This window comes from Caretta caretta, chromosome 28 (genome assembly GCF_965140235.1).
Source record: "Caretta caretta isolate rCarCar2 chromosome 28, rCarCar1.hap1, whole genome shotgun sequence".
Classification (NCBI taxonomy): domain Eukaryota; kingdom Metazoa; phylum Chordata; order Testudines; family Cheloniidae; genus Caretta; species Caretta caretta.
This window is the reverse complement of record NC_134233.1, coordinates 3,320,886-3,336,727: the sequence shown is the minus strand read 5'-3', so window position 1 is coordinate 3,336,727 and position 15,842 is coordinate 3,320,886. Positions and strand designations below refer to the sequence as shown.

Here is a 15,842-nt window from a genome sequence, read left to right as displayed (position 1 = left end):
AGCTGCCAAGGGAGATGGACGCTTCCCCCCTGTTGCCGGAGCAGGACGTTGATGGGGAGCTCCCAGGATGCCTGGCCAGAGCTCCCAGGGCCGCTGGCTGAGCAAGGTGCTGACAAACGCCTGGGGCTACCGCTGACCACCCATCCCGGGGAGACAGAGGACACCTACAGCATGGAGGTACCGGACTATGGGGAGGTAGGAAGTAGCCCAGGGAAACTACACGACCGTCTGGTTGGGCCTTGGCCTGACAGGTTGGCGTGTTGTGGGTGGATCCCCGCTGACGCGGTGGTGCAACACTCCGCCACTGTTAGGGCCCTGGGCTGGGACCCGGTGGAGCAGGGTTGGCCTGGGTCCCCCTACCACCTCACCCCTGGGGTGGCAGCCTCCCCACATTTGGCCAGAGGCCTGTGTCTGGTGCTTACCCTTGCCAGAGCCCCTAACTGCCTGCTAGCCCACCCTGACTAAGGGCCTGGGCTCATAGACTGTGGTCCTCTGCCCTGTTTGCAAGCCAGAGCCCCTAACTGCTTGCTGCCCCGCTCTGCCTGAGGGCAGGTGTTCACAGACTCACTGTTGCTCAGCCAGGATCAAGTGGACTGAGCAGTCTAAAGACTGCTAATTCCCCACTAATTGATTGCAGTGCTAAGGGCTGGACAGTGCGGAAACATGGCCTCCCCCAGGGCTAGACCCAGAGAGACCGGGCTTGCACAGTGGTATTGGTTTGCAAGTCTGAGCTGGTGAGTGTGGAGTAGGCTCAGTGTTTGAGTGCGGAAGCTTCGGTTTGTTACGCTGGACCTAAATCCTTATTTGGCTTTAGCAAAGAGACGTTGTTAGACTTTGTGCAGTACCCACAGTGTTCTGTAGCAGGGAAGTACATGTTAGTGTGTGTGTTATTGTGGGGTGTTGTGAACCTTAACTCTGCATTTCCCCCTCTAAGAACTGAGGGGACAGGAATCCTTACCCAGCGAGGTCACATTCCCATAGGTCTCCCGCATGACGTCTCTGTAGAGGGCTCTCTGAGCGGGGTCCAGCAGAGCCCCCTCTTCCCTGGTGAAATACACAGCCACCTCCTCGAAGGTCACCGGTCCCTGAAAGAGCAAGAGTCCAACACTCAGTGCCTGCTGCCCCACTCACAGCCCCACTAGTTGTGGGGGAGAGGAGCATAAGAACAGCCATACTGGGCCAGGCCAAAGGTCCATCTAGCCCAGTGTCCTGCCTTCCGACAGTGGCCAATGCCAGGTGCCCCAGAGGGAATGAACAGAACAGGTCATCAGCAAGTGATCCATCCCATGTTGCCCATTCCCAGCTTCCGGCAAACAGAGCTAGAGACACCGTCCCTGCCCATCCTGGCTAATAGCCACTGATGGACCTGTCCTCCATGAACTTATCTAGTTCTTTTTAGAAACCTGTTATAGCCTTGGCCTTCACAACATCCTCTGGCAAAGAGTTCCACAGGTTGACTGCGCGTTGTGTGAAGAAATACTTCCTTTTGTCTGTTTTAAACCTGCTGCCTATTGATTTCATTGGGTGACCCCTAGTTCTTGTGTTATGAGAAGGCGTAAATAACACTTCCTTATATACTTTCTATATACCAATCATGATTTTATAGACCTTTATCATATCTCCCCTTAGCCATCTCTTTTCCAAGCTGAAAAGTCCCAGTCTTATCATCATAGAATCATAGAATATCAGGGTTGGAAGGGACCTCAGGAGGTCATCTAGTCCAACCCCCTACTCAAAGCAGGACCAATCCCCAATTAAATCATCCCAGCCAGGGCTTAGTCAAGCCTGACCTTAAAAACTTCTAAGGAAGGAGAAAAGGAGTACTTGTGGCACCTTAGAGACTAACCAATTTATTTGAGCATGAGCTTTCGTGAGCTACAGCTCACTTCATCGGATGAAGTGTAGCTCACGAAAGCTCATGCTCAAATAAATTGGTTAGTCTCTAAGGTGCCACAAGTACTCCTTTTCTTTTTGCGAATACAGACTAACACGGCTGTTACTCTGAAACCTAAGGAAGGAGATTCCACCACCTCCCTAGGTAACGCATTCCAGAGTTTCACCACCCTCCTAGTGAAAAAGTTTTTCCTAATATCCAACCTAAATCTCCCCCACTGCAACTTGAGACCATTACTCCTTGTTCTGTCATCAGCTACCACTGAGAACAGTCTAGATCCATCCTCTTTGGAACCCCCTTTCAGGTAGTTGAAAGCAGCTATCAAATCCCCCCTCATTCTTCTTTTCCGCGGACTAACAAATCCCAGTTCCCTCAGCCTCTCCTCATAAGTCATGTGTTCCAGTCCCCTAATCATTTTTATTGCCCTCCGCTGGACTCTTTCCAATTTTTCCACATCCTTCTTGTAGCGTGGGGCCCAAAACTGGACACAGTACTCCGGATGAGGCCCCACCAATGTCGAGCAGAGGGGAACGATCACGTCCCTCGATCTCCTGGCAATGCCCCTACATATACATCCCAAAATGCCATTGGCCTTCTTGGCAACAAGGGCACAGTGTTGACTCATATCCAGCTTCTCATCCACTGTAACCCCTAGGTCCTTTTCTGCAGAACTGCTGCCGAGCCATTCAGTCCCTAGTCTGTAGCGGTGCATGGGATTCTTCCGTCCTAAGTGCAGGACTGTGCATTTGTCCTTGTTGAACCTCATCAGATTTCTTTTGGCCCAATCCTCCAATTTGTCTAGGGCCCTCTGTATCCTATCCCTGCCCTCCAGCGTATCTACCTCTCCTCCCAGTTTAGTGTCATCTGCAAACTTGCTGAGGGTGCAATCCACACCATCCTCCAGATCATTTATGAAGATATTGAACAAAACTGGCCCCAGGACTGACCCTTGGGGCACTCCACTTGACACCGGCTGCCAACTAGACATGGAGCCATTGATCACTACCCATTGATCCCGACAATCTAGCCAACTTTCTACCCACCTTATAGCCCATTCATCCAGCCCATACTTCTTTAACTTGCTGGCAAGAATACTGTGGGAGACCGTGTCAAAAGCTTTGCTAAAGTCAAGGAATAACATGTCCACTGCTTTCCCGTCATCCACAGAGCCAGTTATCTCGTCATAGAAGGCAATTAGATTCGTCAGGCATGACTTGCCCTTGGTGAATCCATGCTGACTGTTCCTGATCATTTTCCTCTCCTCTAAATGCTTCAGAATTGATTTCTTGAGGACCTGCTCCATGATTTTTCCAGGGACTGAGGTGAGGCTAACTGGCCTGTAGTTCCCAGGATCCTCCTTCTTCCCTTTTTTAAAGATGGGCACTACATTAGCCTTTTTCCAGTCATCTGGGACTTCCCCCAGTCGCCATGAGTTTTCAAAGATAATGGCCAATGGCTCTGCAATCACATCCGCCAACTCCTTTAGCACTCTCGGATGCAGCACATCCTCATACTGAAGCTGTTCCATACCCCTAATAATTTTTGTTGCCCTTTTCTGAACCTTTCCCAATTCCAATAGATCTTTTTTGAGATGTGGCAACCACATCTGCATGTAGTATTCAAGGTGTGGGCGTACCATGGATTTATATAGAGACAACATGATATTTTCTGCCTTATTATCTATCCCTTTCCTAATGATTCCCAACGTCGGTTGGCTTCTTTGACTGCCGCTGCACATTGAGTGGATGTTTTCAGAGAACTATCCACCATGACTCCAAGATCTCTTTCTTGAGTGGTAACAGCTAATTTAGACCCCGTCATTGTATATGTATAGTTGGGATTATGTTTTCCAATGTGCATTACTTTGTTTTTATCAATATTGAATGTCATCTGCCATTTTGTTGCCCAGTCACCCAGTTTTGAGAGAGCCCTTTGTAGCTCTTCACAGTTTGCCTGGGTCTTAACTATCTTGAGTATCATAGAATCATAGAATATCAGGGTTGGAAGGGACCCCTGAAGGTCATCTAGTCCAACCCCCTGCTCGAAGCAGGACCAATTCCCAGTTAAATCATCCCAGCCAGGGCTTTGTCAAGCCTGACCTTAAAAACCTCTAAGGAAGGAGATTCTCCCACCTCCCTAGGTAACGCGTTCCAGTGTTTCACCACCCTCTTAGTGAAAAAGTTTTTCCTAATATCCAATCTAAACCTCCCCCACCGCAACTTGAACCTCCCCCACTGCAACTTGAGTAGTTTTGTATCATTTGCAAATTTTGCCACCTCACTGTTTACAACTTTTCCCAGATCATTTATGAATATGTTGAATAGGACCGGTCCCACAACAGACCCCTTGGGGACACCACTATTTACCTCTCTCAATTCTGAAAACTGACCATTTATACTACCCTTTGTTTCCTATCTTTTAACCAGTTACCGATCCATGAGAGGACCTTCCCTCCTATCCCATGACAGCTTACTTTGTGTAAGAGCCTTTGGTGAGGGACCTTGTCAACAGCTTTCTGAAAATCTAAGCACATTATATCCACTGGATCCCCTTGGTCCACATGCTTGTTGACCCCCTCAAAGAATTCTAGCAGATTGGTGAGGCGTGATTTCCCTTTACTAAAACCATGTTGACTCTTCCCCAACAAAATTATGTTCATCTGTGTCTGACAATTTTATTCTTTTACTAGAGTTTCAACCACTTTGCCTGGTACTGATATCGGGCTTACCAGCCTGTAATTGCCAGGATCACCTCCTTTTTTAAAAATTGGCGTCACATTAGCTACCCTCCAGTCATTTGGTCCAGAAGCTGATTTAAATGACAGGTCACAGACTACAATTAGCAGTTCTGCAATTTCACATTTGAGTCCTTCAGAACTTTTGGGTGAAAACCATCTGGTCCTGGTGACTTATTTACTGTTTAGTTTATCAATTTGTTCCAAAACCTCCCTTAATGACACCTCAATCTGGGACAGTTCCTCAGATTTGTCACCTAAAAAGAATGGCTCAGGTTTGGGAATCTCCCTCACATCCTCAGCCGTGAAGACCAATCCAAAGAATTCATTTACTTTCTCCGCAATGGCCTTATCGTCCTGGAGTGCTCCTTTAGCACCTTGATTGTCCAGTGGCCCCATGGGTTGTTTAGCAGCCTTCCTGCTTCTGATGTACTTAAAGAAATATTTACTATTACTTTTTGAGGCTTTGTCTAGCTGTTCTTCAAATTCTTTTTTGGCCTTCCTAATTATATTTGTACACTTCACTTGCCAGAGTTTATGCTTCTTTCTGTTTTCCTCACTAGGATTTCACTTCCACTTTTTAAAGGATGCCTTTTTCCCCTCTCACTGCTTCTTTTACTTGGTTGTTTAGCCACGGTGGCTCTTTTTTGGTTCTTTTACTATGTTTTTTAAATTTGGGGTGTACATTGAAGTTGAGCCTCTATGATGGGGTCTTTAAAAAAGTTTCCATGCAGCTTGCAGGGATTTCACTTTTGGCACCGTACCCTTTAATTTCTGTTTCACTAACCTCCTCATTTTTGTGTCGTCCCCCTTTCTGAAATTAAATGCTACAGTGTTGGGCTGCTGAGGTGTTTCCCCCACCACAGGAATGTTAAATGTAATTATATTATGGTCACTATTACCAAAGAGTCCAGCTATATTCACCTCTTGCACCAGATCCTGTGCTTCACTTAGGACTAAATCAAGAATTGCCTCTTCTCTGGCGGGTTCCAGGACCAGCTGCTCCAAGAAGCAGTCATTTAAGGTGTCAAGAAACTTTATCTCTGCATCCCGTCCTGAGGTGACAGGTACCCAGTCAATATGGGGATAACTGAAACCCCCCATTATTATTATTGAGTTTATTTTAATAGCCTCTCCAATCTCCCTGAGCATTTCACAGTCACTATCATGATCCTGGTCAGGTGGTCGGTGACATGTCCCTACCGCTATATTCTCATTACTCGAGCATGGAATTACTATCCATAGAGATTCTATGGTACAGTTTGGTTCACTTAAGATTTTTACTTCATTTGATTCTATGCTTTCTTTCACATCTAGTGCCACTCCCCCACCCGCACGACCTGTTCTGTCCTTCCGATATATTTTGTACCCTGGTATTATTGTGTCCCATTGATTATCCTCATTCCACCAAGTTTCAGTGATGCCTGTTATATCAATATCCTCATTTAGTACAAGGCACTCTACTTCACCCATCTTATTATTTAGACTCCTAGCACTGGTATATAAGCACTTTAAAAACGTGTCACTTTTTAGCTGTCTGCCATTATATGATGTAATTGAAAGGGTCTCTTTTTTTTCATTTGACTCTTTCTCATCAGATCCTACCTGTATTTTATTACCTTCCATCCTCTCCTCCTTATTAGGACATAGAGAATCTCCATTAATAGATCCTCCCCTAAGGGATGTCTCTGTCCCACCACATACTCAGAGCATCCAGGAAACACCAGCGTGAGGGGACGAAGAGAGAGCCCCTCCTCTCTCCCAGCAGATCCATCACACGACGACTAGCCACAGACTGATACAGGAGATGGAGCCCCTAGCAGGGTCCAGGGAGAGCTCCCTGGTAAGGAGCCCAACACCCTCTGCATTGTATGGAGCTGGATATGAAGGGAGGGGAAGCTCCCCAAACCTGACTAGTGGGGGCCCCCTTCATAAGTCACGGCACCCGCTGGTTAGTCGGGTCAGGCTCCAGCACTGGGAGTCTGGTCAGTTTTCCTAGCCCCATGTAGGTGGGTTATTTCCTGTTCCACAAATCAGGGCATTTCCACCTCCGAACTCATGGGTCTGTTCCTAGAATCTAGGCCACTTATTAAACTAGTCCTGGCAGCTTTGCCACTCCTTGGCCTCCTCCCTTTCTTCACCCTGTGCATTTCCTGCCCCGCTCCAACCCAGACGGTGCAAACCTTCCCCTCTCCGGGGTATTTGCTGTCCCTCTCCCTCCTGCAGGACCCCACCAGCAACCCCCCAATAATCCCTACCTGAACGGGCTCCTCTGCAGCCATTTCTCTCCCCTGTCCCGTGGGAGTACGGGATGAACTGGAGGGAAACATGGATGTCATTCTGCCTGGCTGGATGAGAAGGGGGTTTCAGAACAGGCATTAGTGAATTTCACATCAGGCTTCCCCCAGGCCCTTTCCCTGCAGACAGACATCCTACATTCTGCCATGCTGGTAAAATACTTGATCTCTTTATTCCAGTGTAGACCTGGCCCCTCCTGCCAGGCTAAACCCACAGAGAGATTTTTCAGCCTCCCCAGTAACAAATTCTCTGAATTAAATGCTAGAAAAGAGCAGAACCAAAGGGACTGGGCAGGCTCCATGGGGGACACTGGCTCCTCCCTTCCCCCCCTCCCCACCCCGGCCCTGTTGCTGGCAGAGAAGGGACACCCCATCCCCACCCCAGAGTCAGCCTGTCTCAGGGCTCCCCACACAGCCCCCGATCCCTGACCCAGGGCAACGATCTCCCACGTAAACAAACACAAATTAGTGCAGAAAAAAGGGGTGGGAAACCCCCCCCCCCAAATGGGAGGAGATTTTAAATGGACATTTGAGAATTAGGGAGAGACGGGGGGGATGAGGAGAGACGAGAGAGCGGATCATTTGAGGGAAAGGGGGGGAATCGCCCCGGAGTTTGCAGCCACGTGTGAGATGCTGAGAGAGAAAAGGGGACGAGCCGGAGGGAATTTGTATCGGGGGCTGAGAGGCGAGTGGCACAAACAGGGACAGGATCCAATTAACTCCCCCCCTTCCCCCGCCCCCCACTTCCCCCCCGGGAATTTCCTGGCTGCACAGAGACAGTTCAACCCCCCCGCAACTCCAGCTTCTCCCCCCCCGCCCGACACCCCCCAGGGGACCCCCCCGCCGGGCCCCAGTCTCTGCCCCCCCATCCCAGCGGGGCCGGGGGCAGATCCTGGCGGCGGCTCCGCTGGGGCTGAGGCAGCCCCGAGGCTTCTCCCCGGTTCCCGGGGGCAGAGAGTCGCTTCCCCCCCCCCCCGGGGTCTCTCACTCACCGGGGGGCTCCGGCTGGGGGCGGGGGCGGGCAGAGCCCGGCGCTGCCCGGGGTCTGGTCCCGGCTGGAGAACCCCCCCCGGCCGGGCACGGAGGGGTTAATGACGGGCCCCCCCGCAGGGACCCCGGGGGGGAGCAGCCGCTGCCCAGCCCGGGCTCCCGGGCCCCACGGAGACAGCAGCAGCGTCTGGTCCGGGCCCGAGCCCCGCCCCCAGGAGCTGCCCCGCCCCCGGGCCGGGCCCGAGCCCCGCCCCCAGGAGCTGCCCCGCCCCCGGGCTCTGAGCTTTGTTCTCCCGGCCCCGCCCCCCCAGCTGTTCCGGCGCGGCCCGGGCCTGGGGCGGGGCGAGCGGAGCCAGGCGACCAGGGCGGAGCCGCAGATTGGCCGGGCTCCAGATACAAAATGTCTCTGCGGCCGGAACAATGGGGCGGCGCGGGATCGGGCCCGGGGTCTCCAGCCCCTCCCCCCGCAGGATCGGGCCCGGGGACCCAGGCTCCTCTCCCCCCAGGATCGGGCCCGGGGACTCCAGCCCCTGCCCCTCCCCCTGCAGGATCGGGCCCGGGGACCCCTGCCCCTCTCCCCCCAGGATCGGGCCCGGGGACTCCGGCCCCTCCCCCTGCAGGATCGGGCCCGGGGACCCCTGCCCCTCTCCCCCCAGGATCGGGCCCGGGGACTCCTGCCGGAGCAGGGTCAGCCTCACACACGTGCTCAGTCAGCTCTGCCCTGGCCAGGGGAGGATGAAAATCTGTTCACCGCCCCCGAGCTGAATTCCAGCGGATCCAGTGCGCAGAAGGGTCTGGCTTGTTCCCCACCGGGAGCTGGGAGCCTTGGGCTGTGCTGCTTGACGCCTGAGGGTGACTTTCCGCCAGGGGCTCCTCTGAACCCAGGTTTAGCGTGGGTGCACCCAGCTAGATGGATAATCCAGCCAACTGATGCTCCTGGCTCTGTTCCTGGACCTCCCCTGAAGCCGTGTGCCAATGCATCTCGGTCATTCTTTGACGTTTCTGTGACAACCTCTGGCTTTTTTCTAACATGAGAAATAATTTGTCAGGTCCTAACTTTTCACTTTGGGCCGGTCTGCAGGCCGGCTGTATTCTCCACCCCTCGCCGTCTTCATAAATCCAGCCTGGATATCTTCTAAAAGAGATCGTCTAGCCTAGGCTGACGTTCTGGGTTCGACGGAGATATTATTGGGTGTGGTACTACGGCCCGCGTTAGACACAAGGTCAGACTAGATGAGTGTAATGGTTAGAGATTTACACGGGTGCAAAATTTCTGTCCACGTCCGAGCCGCAGAAATGGTCCGTGGATATCAAGCGGATAGCTGCAGATTGGCAGGGCTCTAGATACAAAGTTTGATTCCGCATCCGAGCCGCGAACATCAGCGTTAGGGAAGTTGTGCGTTCCCTGCTGCCAGGCCCCTTTTGTGCCGCCCGCGGGGTTGGCACCATCTGATCCACTTACGGTTTGCAGACTCGGGCCGGCTCCCACCAGTGCGACGTGCCAGGCTGGGCATGCCGCGATGGCTGGCTGCTGGCGTGGCTCCTAATGTGCCCTGCTGACTGGGGGATGCAGTGGCCACCCCAGTGGCAAAGCCCAGCCCAGTCCCAGGGCCCCGGATGCACTGACAGAGACATGCCCCAAACTACACTAGCCTACAGGCCCCTCCTGCAGGGTGGGACTGGCTTGGGTTGGCTGCTGTGTCCCACTTGCCGGGAGCTGATGTGGGTGGTCGTGTCCACACCGCGATTGAAGCTGGCTGTCCCCATCCGCTGACAGGCTCGCTGTGGGGCTGTGTCTGGGCCAGCTGAGCCCCAAGCTCTGAGAACCCCGAGGGGGGAGGGACTCAGAGACCCACATGTTACAGCCCCCGGCTGCCAAGCCGGGCCAGCAAAGCATTTAATTGCAGTGTAGACGTACCCCAGAGAGCTCAGCGGGGCTGATGAGGAGGCTCCAAGGTAGGGACTACTGGGGACGGGAGCCGCAAATTGGGAGCATCTCCACCTGACCCCCTCCTCCCCAAGCAGCCACTTGTGGGGGGAAGGGCCACCTAGGTGGGGCAGCTGCTAGGATCAGCGGGAGGGTCTCTGGGGCTGGGGGTATGGGAGGGAGTTAGGGGTGCAGGAGTGAAGTACAGATTGGGGGGCAGGGGACTGGGGTGCAGGAGGGGGTGGACGGCTCCGGCTGGGGGTGTGGGCTCTGGGGTGGGGCCAGGGATTAGGGGTCCAGGAGGGGGCTCTGCTGTGGGGAGTGGGACCAAGAGGTTTGGAGTGTGAGAGGAGGCTCCAGGCTGGGGCTGGGAGTTGTGGTGCGGGAGGGGGTACAGGCTGTGGGTGCAGGCTCTGGCATGGGGTCAGAAATGAGGGATTCAGGGTGCAGGAGGGGGCTCCGGGCTGGCGCTGAGTAATTTGGAGTGCGGGAGGGGTTAGGGTTAGGGACCCTAGAGGCTACAAAGCTGGCTGTAGATCCTGATTAGACCTGAGAGGCACAGCATTTAGGTGGTAGTTTGTCTTCACAGCAGACTTCGCCCAGGTTTTCACCTGGGTGTTGCTCTAGAATCATAGAATATCAGGGTTGGAAGGGACCTCAGGAGGTATCTAGTCCCACCCCCTGCTCAAAGCAGGACCAATCCCCAATTTTTGCCCCAAATGGCCCCCTCAAGGATTGAACTGACAACCCTGGGTTTAGCAGGCCAATCCATGCTCAAACCACTGAGCTACCCCTCCCCCAGGGTTGGAAGGGACCTCAGGAGGTATCTAGTCCAGCCCCCTGCTCAAAGCAGGACCAACCCCAACTAAATCATCCCAGCCAGGGCTTTGTCAAGCCTGACCTTAAAAACTGCTAAGCAAGGAGTTTCCACCCCGTCCTTAACGGGACGCTAAAGATGATGCTGAAAACCTTTATGAACCAGCACCCACAGGATTGGGACAAGTACTTACCTCACCTGCTGTTCGCGTACAGGGAGGTGCCACAGGAGTCTACCGGATTTTCGCCTTTCGAACTGTTATATGGAAGGAGGGTGAGGGGCCCCCTGGACCTGATGAGAGACGAGTGGGAAGGGAAGGCCACTCCCGATGGAGAGTCAGTGGTGGAGTATGTCCTGATCTTCCGAGAGAGACTTGCTGAACTCATGGGCCTGGCCAGGGAGAATCTGGCCAGAGCCCAGAAGAAGCAGAAGGTCTGGTATGACCGCACGGCAAGGGCCCGTGCCTACGCCACTGGGGATCCGGTGATGGTTCTCATCCCAGTGAGAAAGAACAAACTACAGGCCGCCTGGGAGGGCCCTTTCAAGGTCGTCAAGCAGCTCAATGAGGTAAACTATGTGGTGGAGCTGTCGAACCGGGCGCACCACCGCCGGGTGTACCATGTGAATATGATGAAGCCATATTATGCCAGGGGGAATGTGGTGTTGGCCGTGTGTGGACAGTGGGAAGAGCAGGGAGATGACCCTTTAGTAGATCTATTCCCTGGGACCAGAGCTGGTTCCCCCCTGGAAACAATTCCCCTCTCGGATCAGCTAACCCCTGCCCAGCAAGCTGAGGTCAGGGAGGTGCTGCATCCGTACCGACAGCTGTTTTCCAACCAGCCTGGACGCACTAATCTGACTGTCCACCGGGTGCAGACCGGGTCGCACCCGCCGATAAGATGCTCCCCCTTCCGAGTCACAGGGAAAACTGCTCAGGACCTGGAAAGAGAGGTCCGGGACATGCTGGCTTTGGGGGTGATCCAGCCATCTGCCAGCCCTTGGGCCTCGCCGGTGGTGCTGGTCCCCAAAAAGGACGGGTCGGTCCGGTTCTGTGTGGACTATCGGAAGCTCAATGCCATCACTGTATCTGATGCCTACCCCATGCCCAGGCCGGACGAGCTCCTAGACAAGCTGGGAGGAGCTCGGTACCTCACCACCATGGACCTTACAAAGGGCTACTGGCAAGTGCCGCTGGATGCAGATGCCCGGCTGAAATCGGCCTTTATCACCCCTCTGGGGCTCTATGAGTTCCTGACCCTGCCTTTCGGCCTCAAGGGAGCGCCGGCCACCTTCCAGCGCCTGGTGGACCAGCTCCTGAGGGGGATGGAGAGTTTTGCCGTGGCGTATATCGATGACATCTGTGTCTTTAGCCAGACCTGGGAGGACCACGTGTCCCAGGTTAGACAAGTGCTGGACCGACTCCAGGGGGCTGGGCTGACTGTAAAAGCGGAGAAGTGCAAGGTGGGGATGGCGGAAGTGTCTTACCTGGGCCATCGGGTGGGGAGCGGCCGCCTAAAGCCGGAACCAGCCAAGGTGGAGGTGATCAGAGACTGGCCCGCTCCCCACACCAAAAAGCAGGTCCAAGCCTTTATTGGGATGGCAGGATACTACCGAAGATTTGTGCCCCACTTTAGCGCCATAGCCACCCCCATCACTGAGCTATGCAAGAAGGGGAAGCCAGACAAGGTGGTCTGGACCGAGCAGTGCCAGGAGGCTTTCCGGGCGCTGAAGGAGGCTCTGGTCAGTGGCCCAGTTCTGGCAAACCCAGACTTTGACAAGCCCTTTGTGGTGTTCACCGACGCCTCCGACACGGGACTGGGGGCGGTGTTAATGCAGGAGGATGAAAAGGGGGAGAGACACCCCATCGTGTACCTGAGCAAGAAGTTGCTACCCCGGGAGCAACACTACGCGGCCATCGAGAAGGAGTGCCTGGCCATGGTGTGGGCCCTCAAGAAACTAGAGCCCTATCTCTTCGGGCGGCACTTCACCGTGTACACCGACCACTCTCCCCTGACCTGGCTGCACCAGATGAAAGGAGCCAACGCCAAACTCCTGAGATGGAGCCTGCTCCTGCAGGATTACGACATGGACGTGGTCCACGTGAAGGGAAGTGCCAACCTGATAGCGGATGCGCTGTCCCGGAGAGGGGGCCCCGAACTTCCCCAGGTCACTGGTCACAGTGACCCCGCTCAGTTCAGTCTCGAAGGGGGGAGAGATGTGACGATGTGACTCAGCAGGGAGGGGGGAGTGTTGACCTGGGAATGTGCCCTGGGGATGGGAGACCTGAGAGCCTGTCACCTGAGCCAGGAGGGGGAGGGGGAGGTGACACCTCTGCCCAGGAATGTGAACAGAGGCTGCAGCAGGGAACCTGCTGGGTGGGGTTAGTTGGCAGTTTGGAGGCTGGGGGGGAGGAACACAGGGAACCCCAGGGCTGGGGTCTAAGCTCCCTGCTCCCCCAGAAGGACGTGATTGAGGGGTCCTGGTTGTACCCACAAGCTCTGTTGTGGACTGTGTTCCTGTTGTCCAATAAACCTTCTGTTTTACTGGCTGGCTGAGAGTCTCAGTGGATCCCAGGAAGAGGGGTGCAGGGCCTGGACTCCCCCACACTCCGTGACAACTGTCCCCGGGGAGCCCCTTCCAGCGCTTCCCCACCCTCCTGACCCGCCTCCTGTCCACAGATTACATGCTGCCAGCTGGGCTTGGTGGGGCTTTAAATCCCGGTGCCTGGCCTCGCTCGGGGGTGAGAATCCTGGTGCAGGGAACCCCCCTGCCCCCTCCCCCAACACACGCACACACTTCGCAAGGAGAATGCAGGCTAAACCACTCGGTTGCTCTCAGCCCCCCAAGTGCCTTCCCACGACTCCCCCTGCACCCTCATGACCGTAGCCTCCCTTTTCTCCCCCTCTGGTGCACACGGGAGACAGCAGTGCCATGCCCCGAATGTGGAGTCACACCATTTCCAACCCATCATGCCCAGCAGGGAGAGACAAGGTCTCCCTCGGTCCACTGAGACGGACTCACCCCATGGTACAGCACAGAGAACTGGGGGATCTTCCCCCCATATGCCCTAGAGACACAAACGGGAGGGCACAGCACCAGTAAGCTGAGTCTGGATTTGCAGTGTGGCCACTCGCACCCAGGCTAGGCTAAACAGAGTGCCGATCACCCCAGCCAACTGCAAGCAAGGCATACCAGTGCTGACTAGAATATGGTGGCTAGCATATAACTATAACTCATATTAATAGTATGTATTATCCGCACCATATATATGTATTAAGCACTAATAACATTATGTACAAATATTATATCAGTGATCTTACCCAAACTGGCCTAATACCATAATCCTGTTCACTGATGCTAAGTATCCCATAACACCTTGCATCTGGTGAAGTAAATGTTTGTCACAGACGGGAAAATTGTCAAAAATCAAGATACATTCATTCTCTGTCTTTCTACAAGCTAGGGAATTATCTTCATGGATCAGTGCCTGGAATATTAGCATCCCAAACAAAGACGAGGAAGGAACAGGAAAACAAGCTAGTGAATTATCTTCAGTGCTGGGAATGCTAGCATCCCGGACAAAGAAATGAACAGAACAAGAAGTTAGAGAACTGGAATGACCTGGTAGATTGGATTTTTGTGACGTGCAAAGAGATGTGTAACTTGTAAAATCACAGAAATGATACCAGCTGAAATGTGTAAATTGGGGAGCGCACCGTCTGCATGAGGTGAACGTAACATCACTGCACGGGATGGCTCCTCGGAGGTTGGTAGTGTACAGAACCGTTTTCCTGTACCATATCAACAAACCTGACTGACATTGGGTATTTGGTCTCTTGAGTATATTTCATAATGAACCAAAGTGGGGTCAAGCAATTGACTATACAATTTAGCAGCAACAGATTTAACACAAGCCAACCAACCTTGACTTACTCATAAGAACGGCCACACTGGGTCAGACCAATGGGCCGTCTAGCCCAGTATCCTGTCTGCCAACAGTGGCCAATGCCAGGTGCTTCAGAGGGAATGAACAGCACGGGCAATCACCGAGTGGGCCATATGCTGCCGTCCACCGCCGGCTTCTGGCACTCCGAGGCTAGGGACACCCAGAACATGGGGTTGTGTCCCTGCCTATCTTGGTTAACAGCCACTGATGGACTTACCACCTCCCTCGTGTCAGGCGGCACCGTGGCCGGTGCCGTGCTGCAGAATGGGCAGAGTTGCCATATTGCCCTGTGCAAGGGGGCGGCTGAGGCTTCAGGGGGGCACGTCTCACGGACTGTAGCACCACAGCAAGCTGAGCCCCCCGTGCGAATGCTCATGCAGTGCATTGTGGGAGCGCTCGCCCTTCTACAGCGGGTTTCCCTCAGGGGCCCGCAGGCTCGACAGTCCATACTCCCCAAAATGCCTTGAGGGGTGGTAGCTGACTCACAGTGCGAGGGCAGGGAACAGACCCTGCCTGGTGTATCACGGGAACGGGCCAGCCAGTGGCCAGCAGGCCTAGCAGGCAAGTAGCAGATGGTCAAGCCCTAGAGTTCTCCCGAACAGGTGGTGGAGAGGGGTAGGGGGACCTGGGTCTCCTGCTCCACTGGGTCCGGGCCCAGGGCCCAAGAGGGAGAGGTGTGAAATGTCTCACTTACCTCTTAGTGATGTGAGTGACTAGTCTCCTATCTCCCTGTTTTGGGGCGTGGGCGCAGCCCCCCACAATGGAGAGCTCCCACTCAGCCTCAGCCATGTGAGTTTTTCCCAGGCCCCGTCCTTGGGACCGGTTATCTTCCCTCAGCAGAGAGTGGGGGAGGGAAAAGGGGCAGGCCGCTGCCCTCCAGGTTGGGTTCAGATGCTTTCCTGTGCACCACGTCAGGCCCAGAAGCTGCAAACTGGCTCCCACCCTGCGGAGAGCGTCTCCCTCACTCTCTCCCCCGCTTGACCCTCAGCGGCCCCTTTCGAGCAGCTCCTCCCTTCGGAGGATGCGCCGCAGCTGCCGAGGGGCAGAGCCCTCTCAGACCAGTGATGCGCTGTCCCTTCCCCACTCTCTGTCTCGGGACTGTCCTAGGGGTGAGGTGGGGAAATTTCACCACGTCATAGAGTTTAAGGCCAGAAGGGGACATTGGATCATCTCCTCTGACCTCCTGGCTAGCACCGTGTGTGTCTGTGTGTGTGTGGGGTGTGTGACAGAGAACGCA

At 54.3% G+C, this 15,842-nt stretch overlaps 1 protein-coding gene across 1 annotated transcript in view; it reads right to left on the bottom strand.

Annotated features, from left to right (window-relative positions):
- The window catches only part of LOC125628631 (uncharacterized), a 37,990-nt gene extending 29,858 nt beyond the window's left edge, over positions 1 to 8,132 (bottom strand). The window contains 3 exon segments of the mRNA XM_075124093.1: positions 959 to 1,085; positions 6,887 to 6,976; positions 7,918 to 8,132. Coding sequence (XP_074980194.1) covers positions 959 to 1,085; positions 6,887 to 6,967 — 208 coding nt within the window. The 5' untranslated portion in view covers positions 6,968 to 6,976; positions 7,918 to 8,132.
- Between the last annotated feature and the right edge of the window lie 7,710 nt (positions 8,133 to 15,842).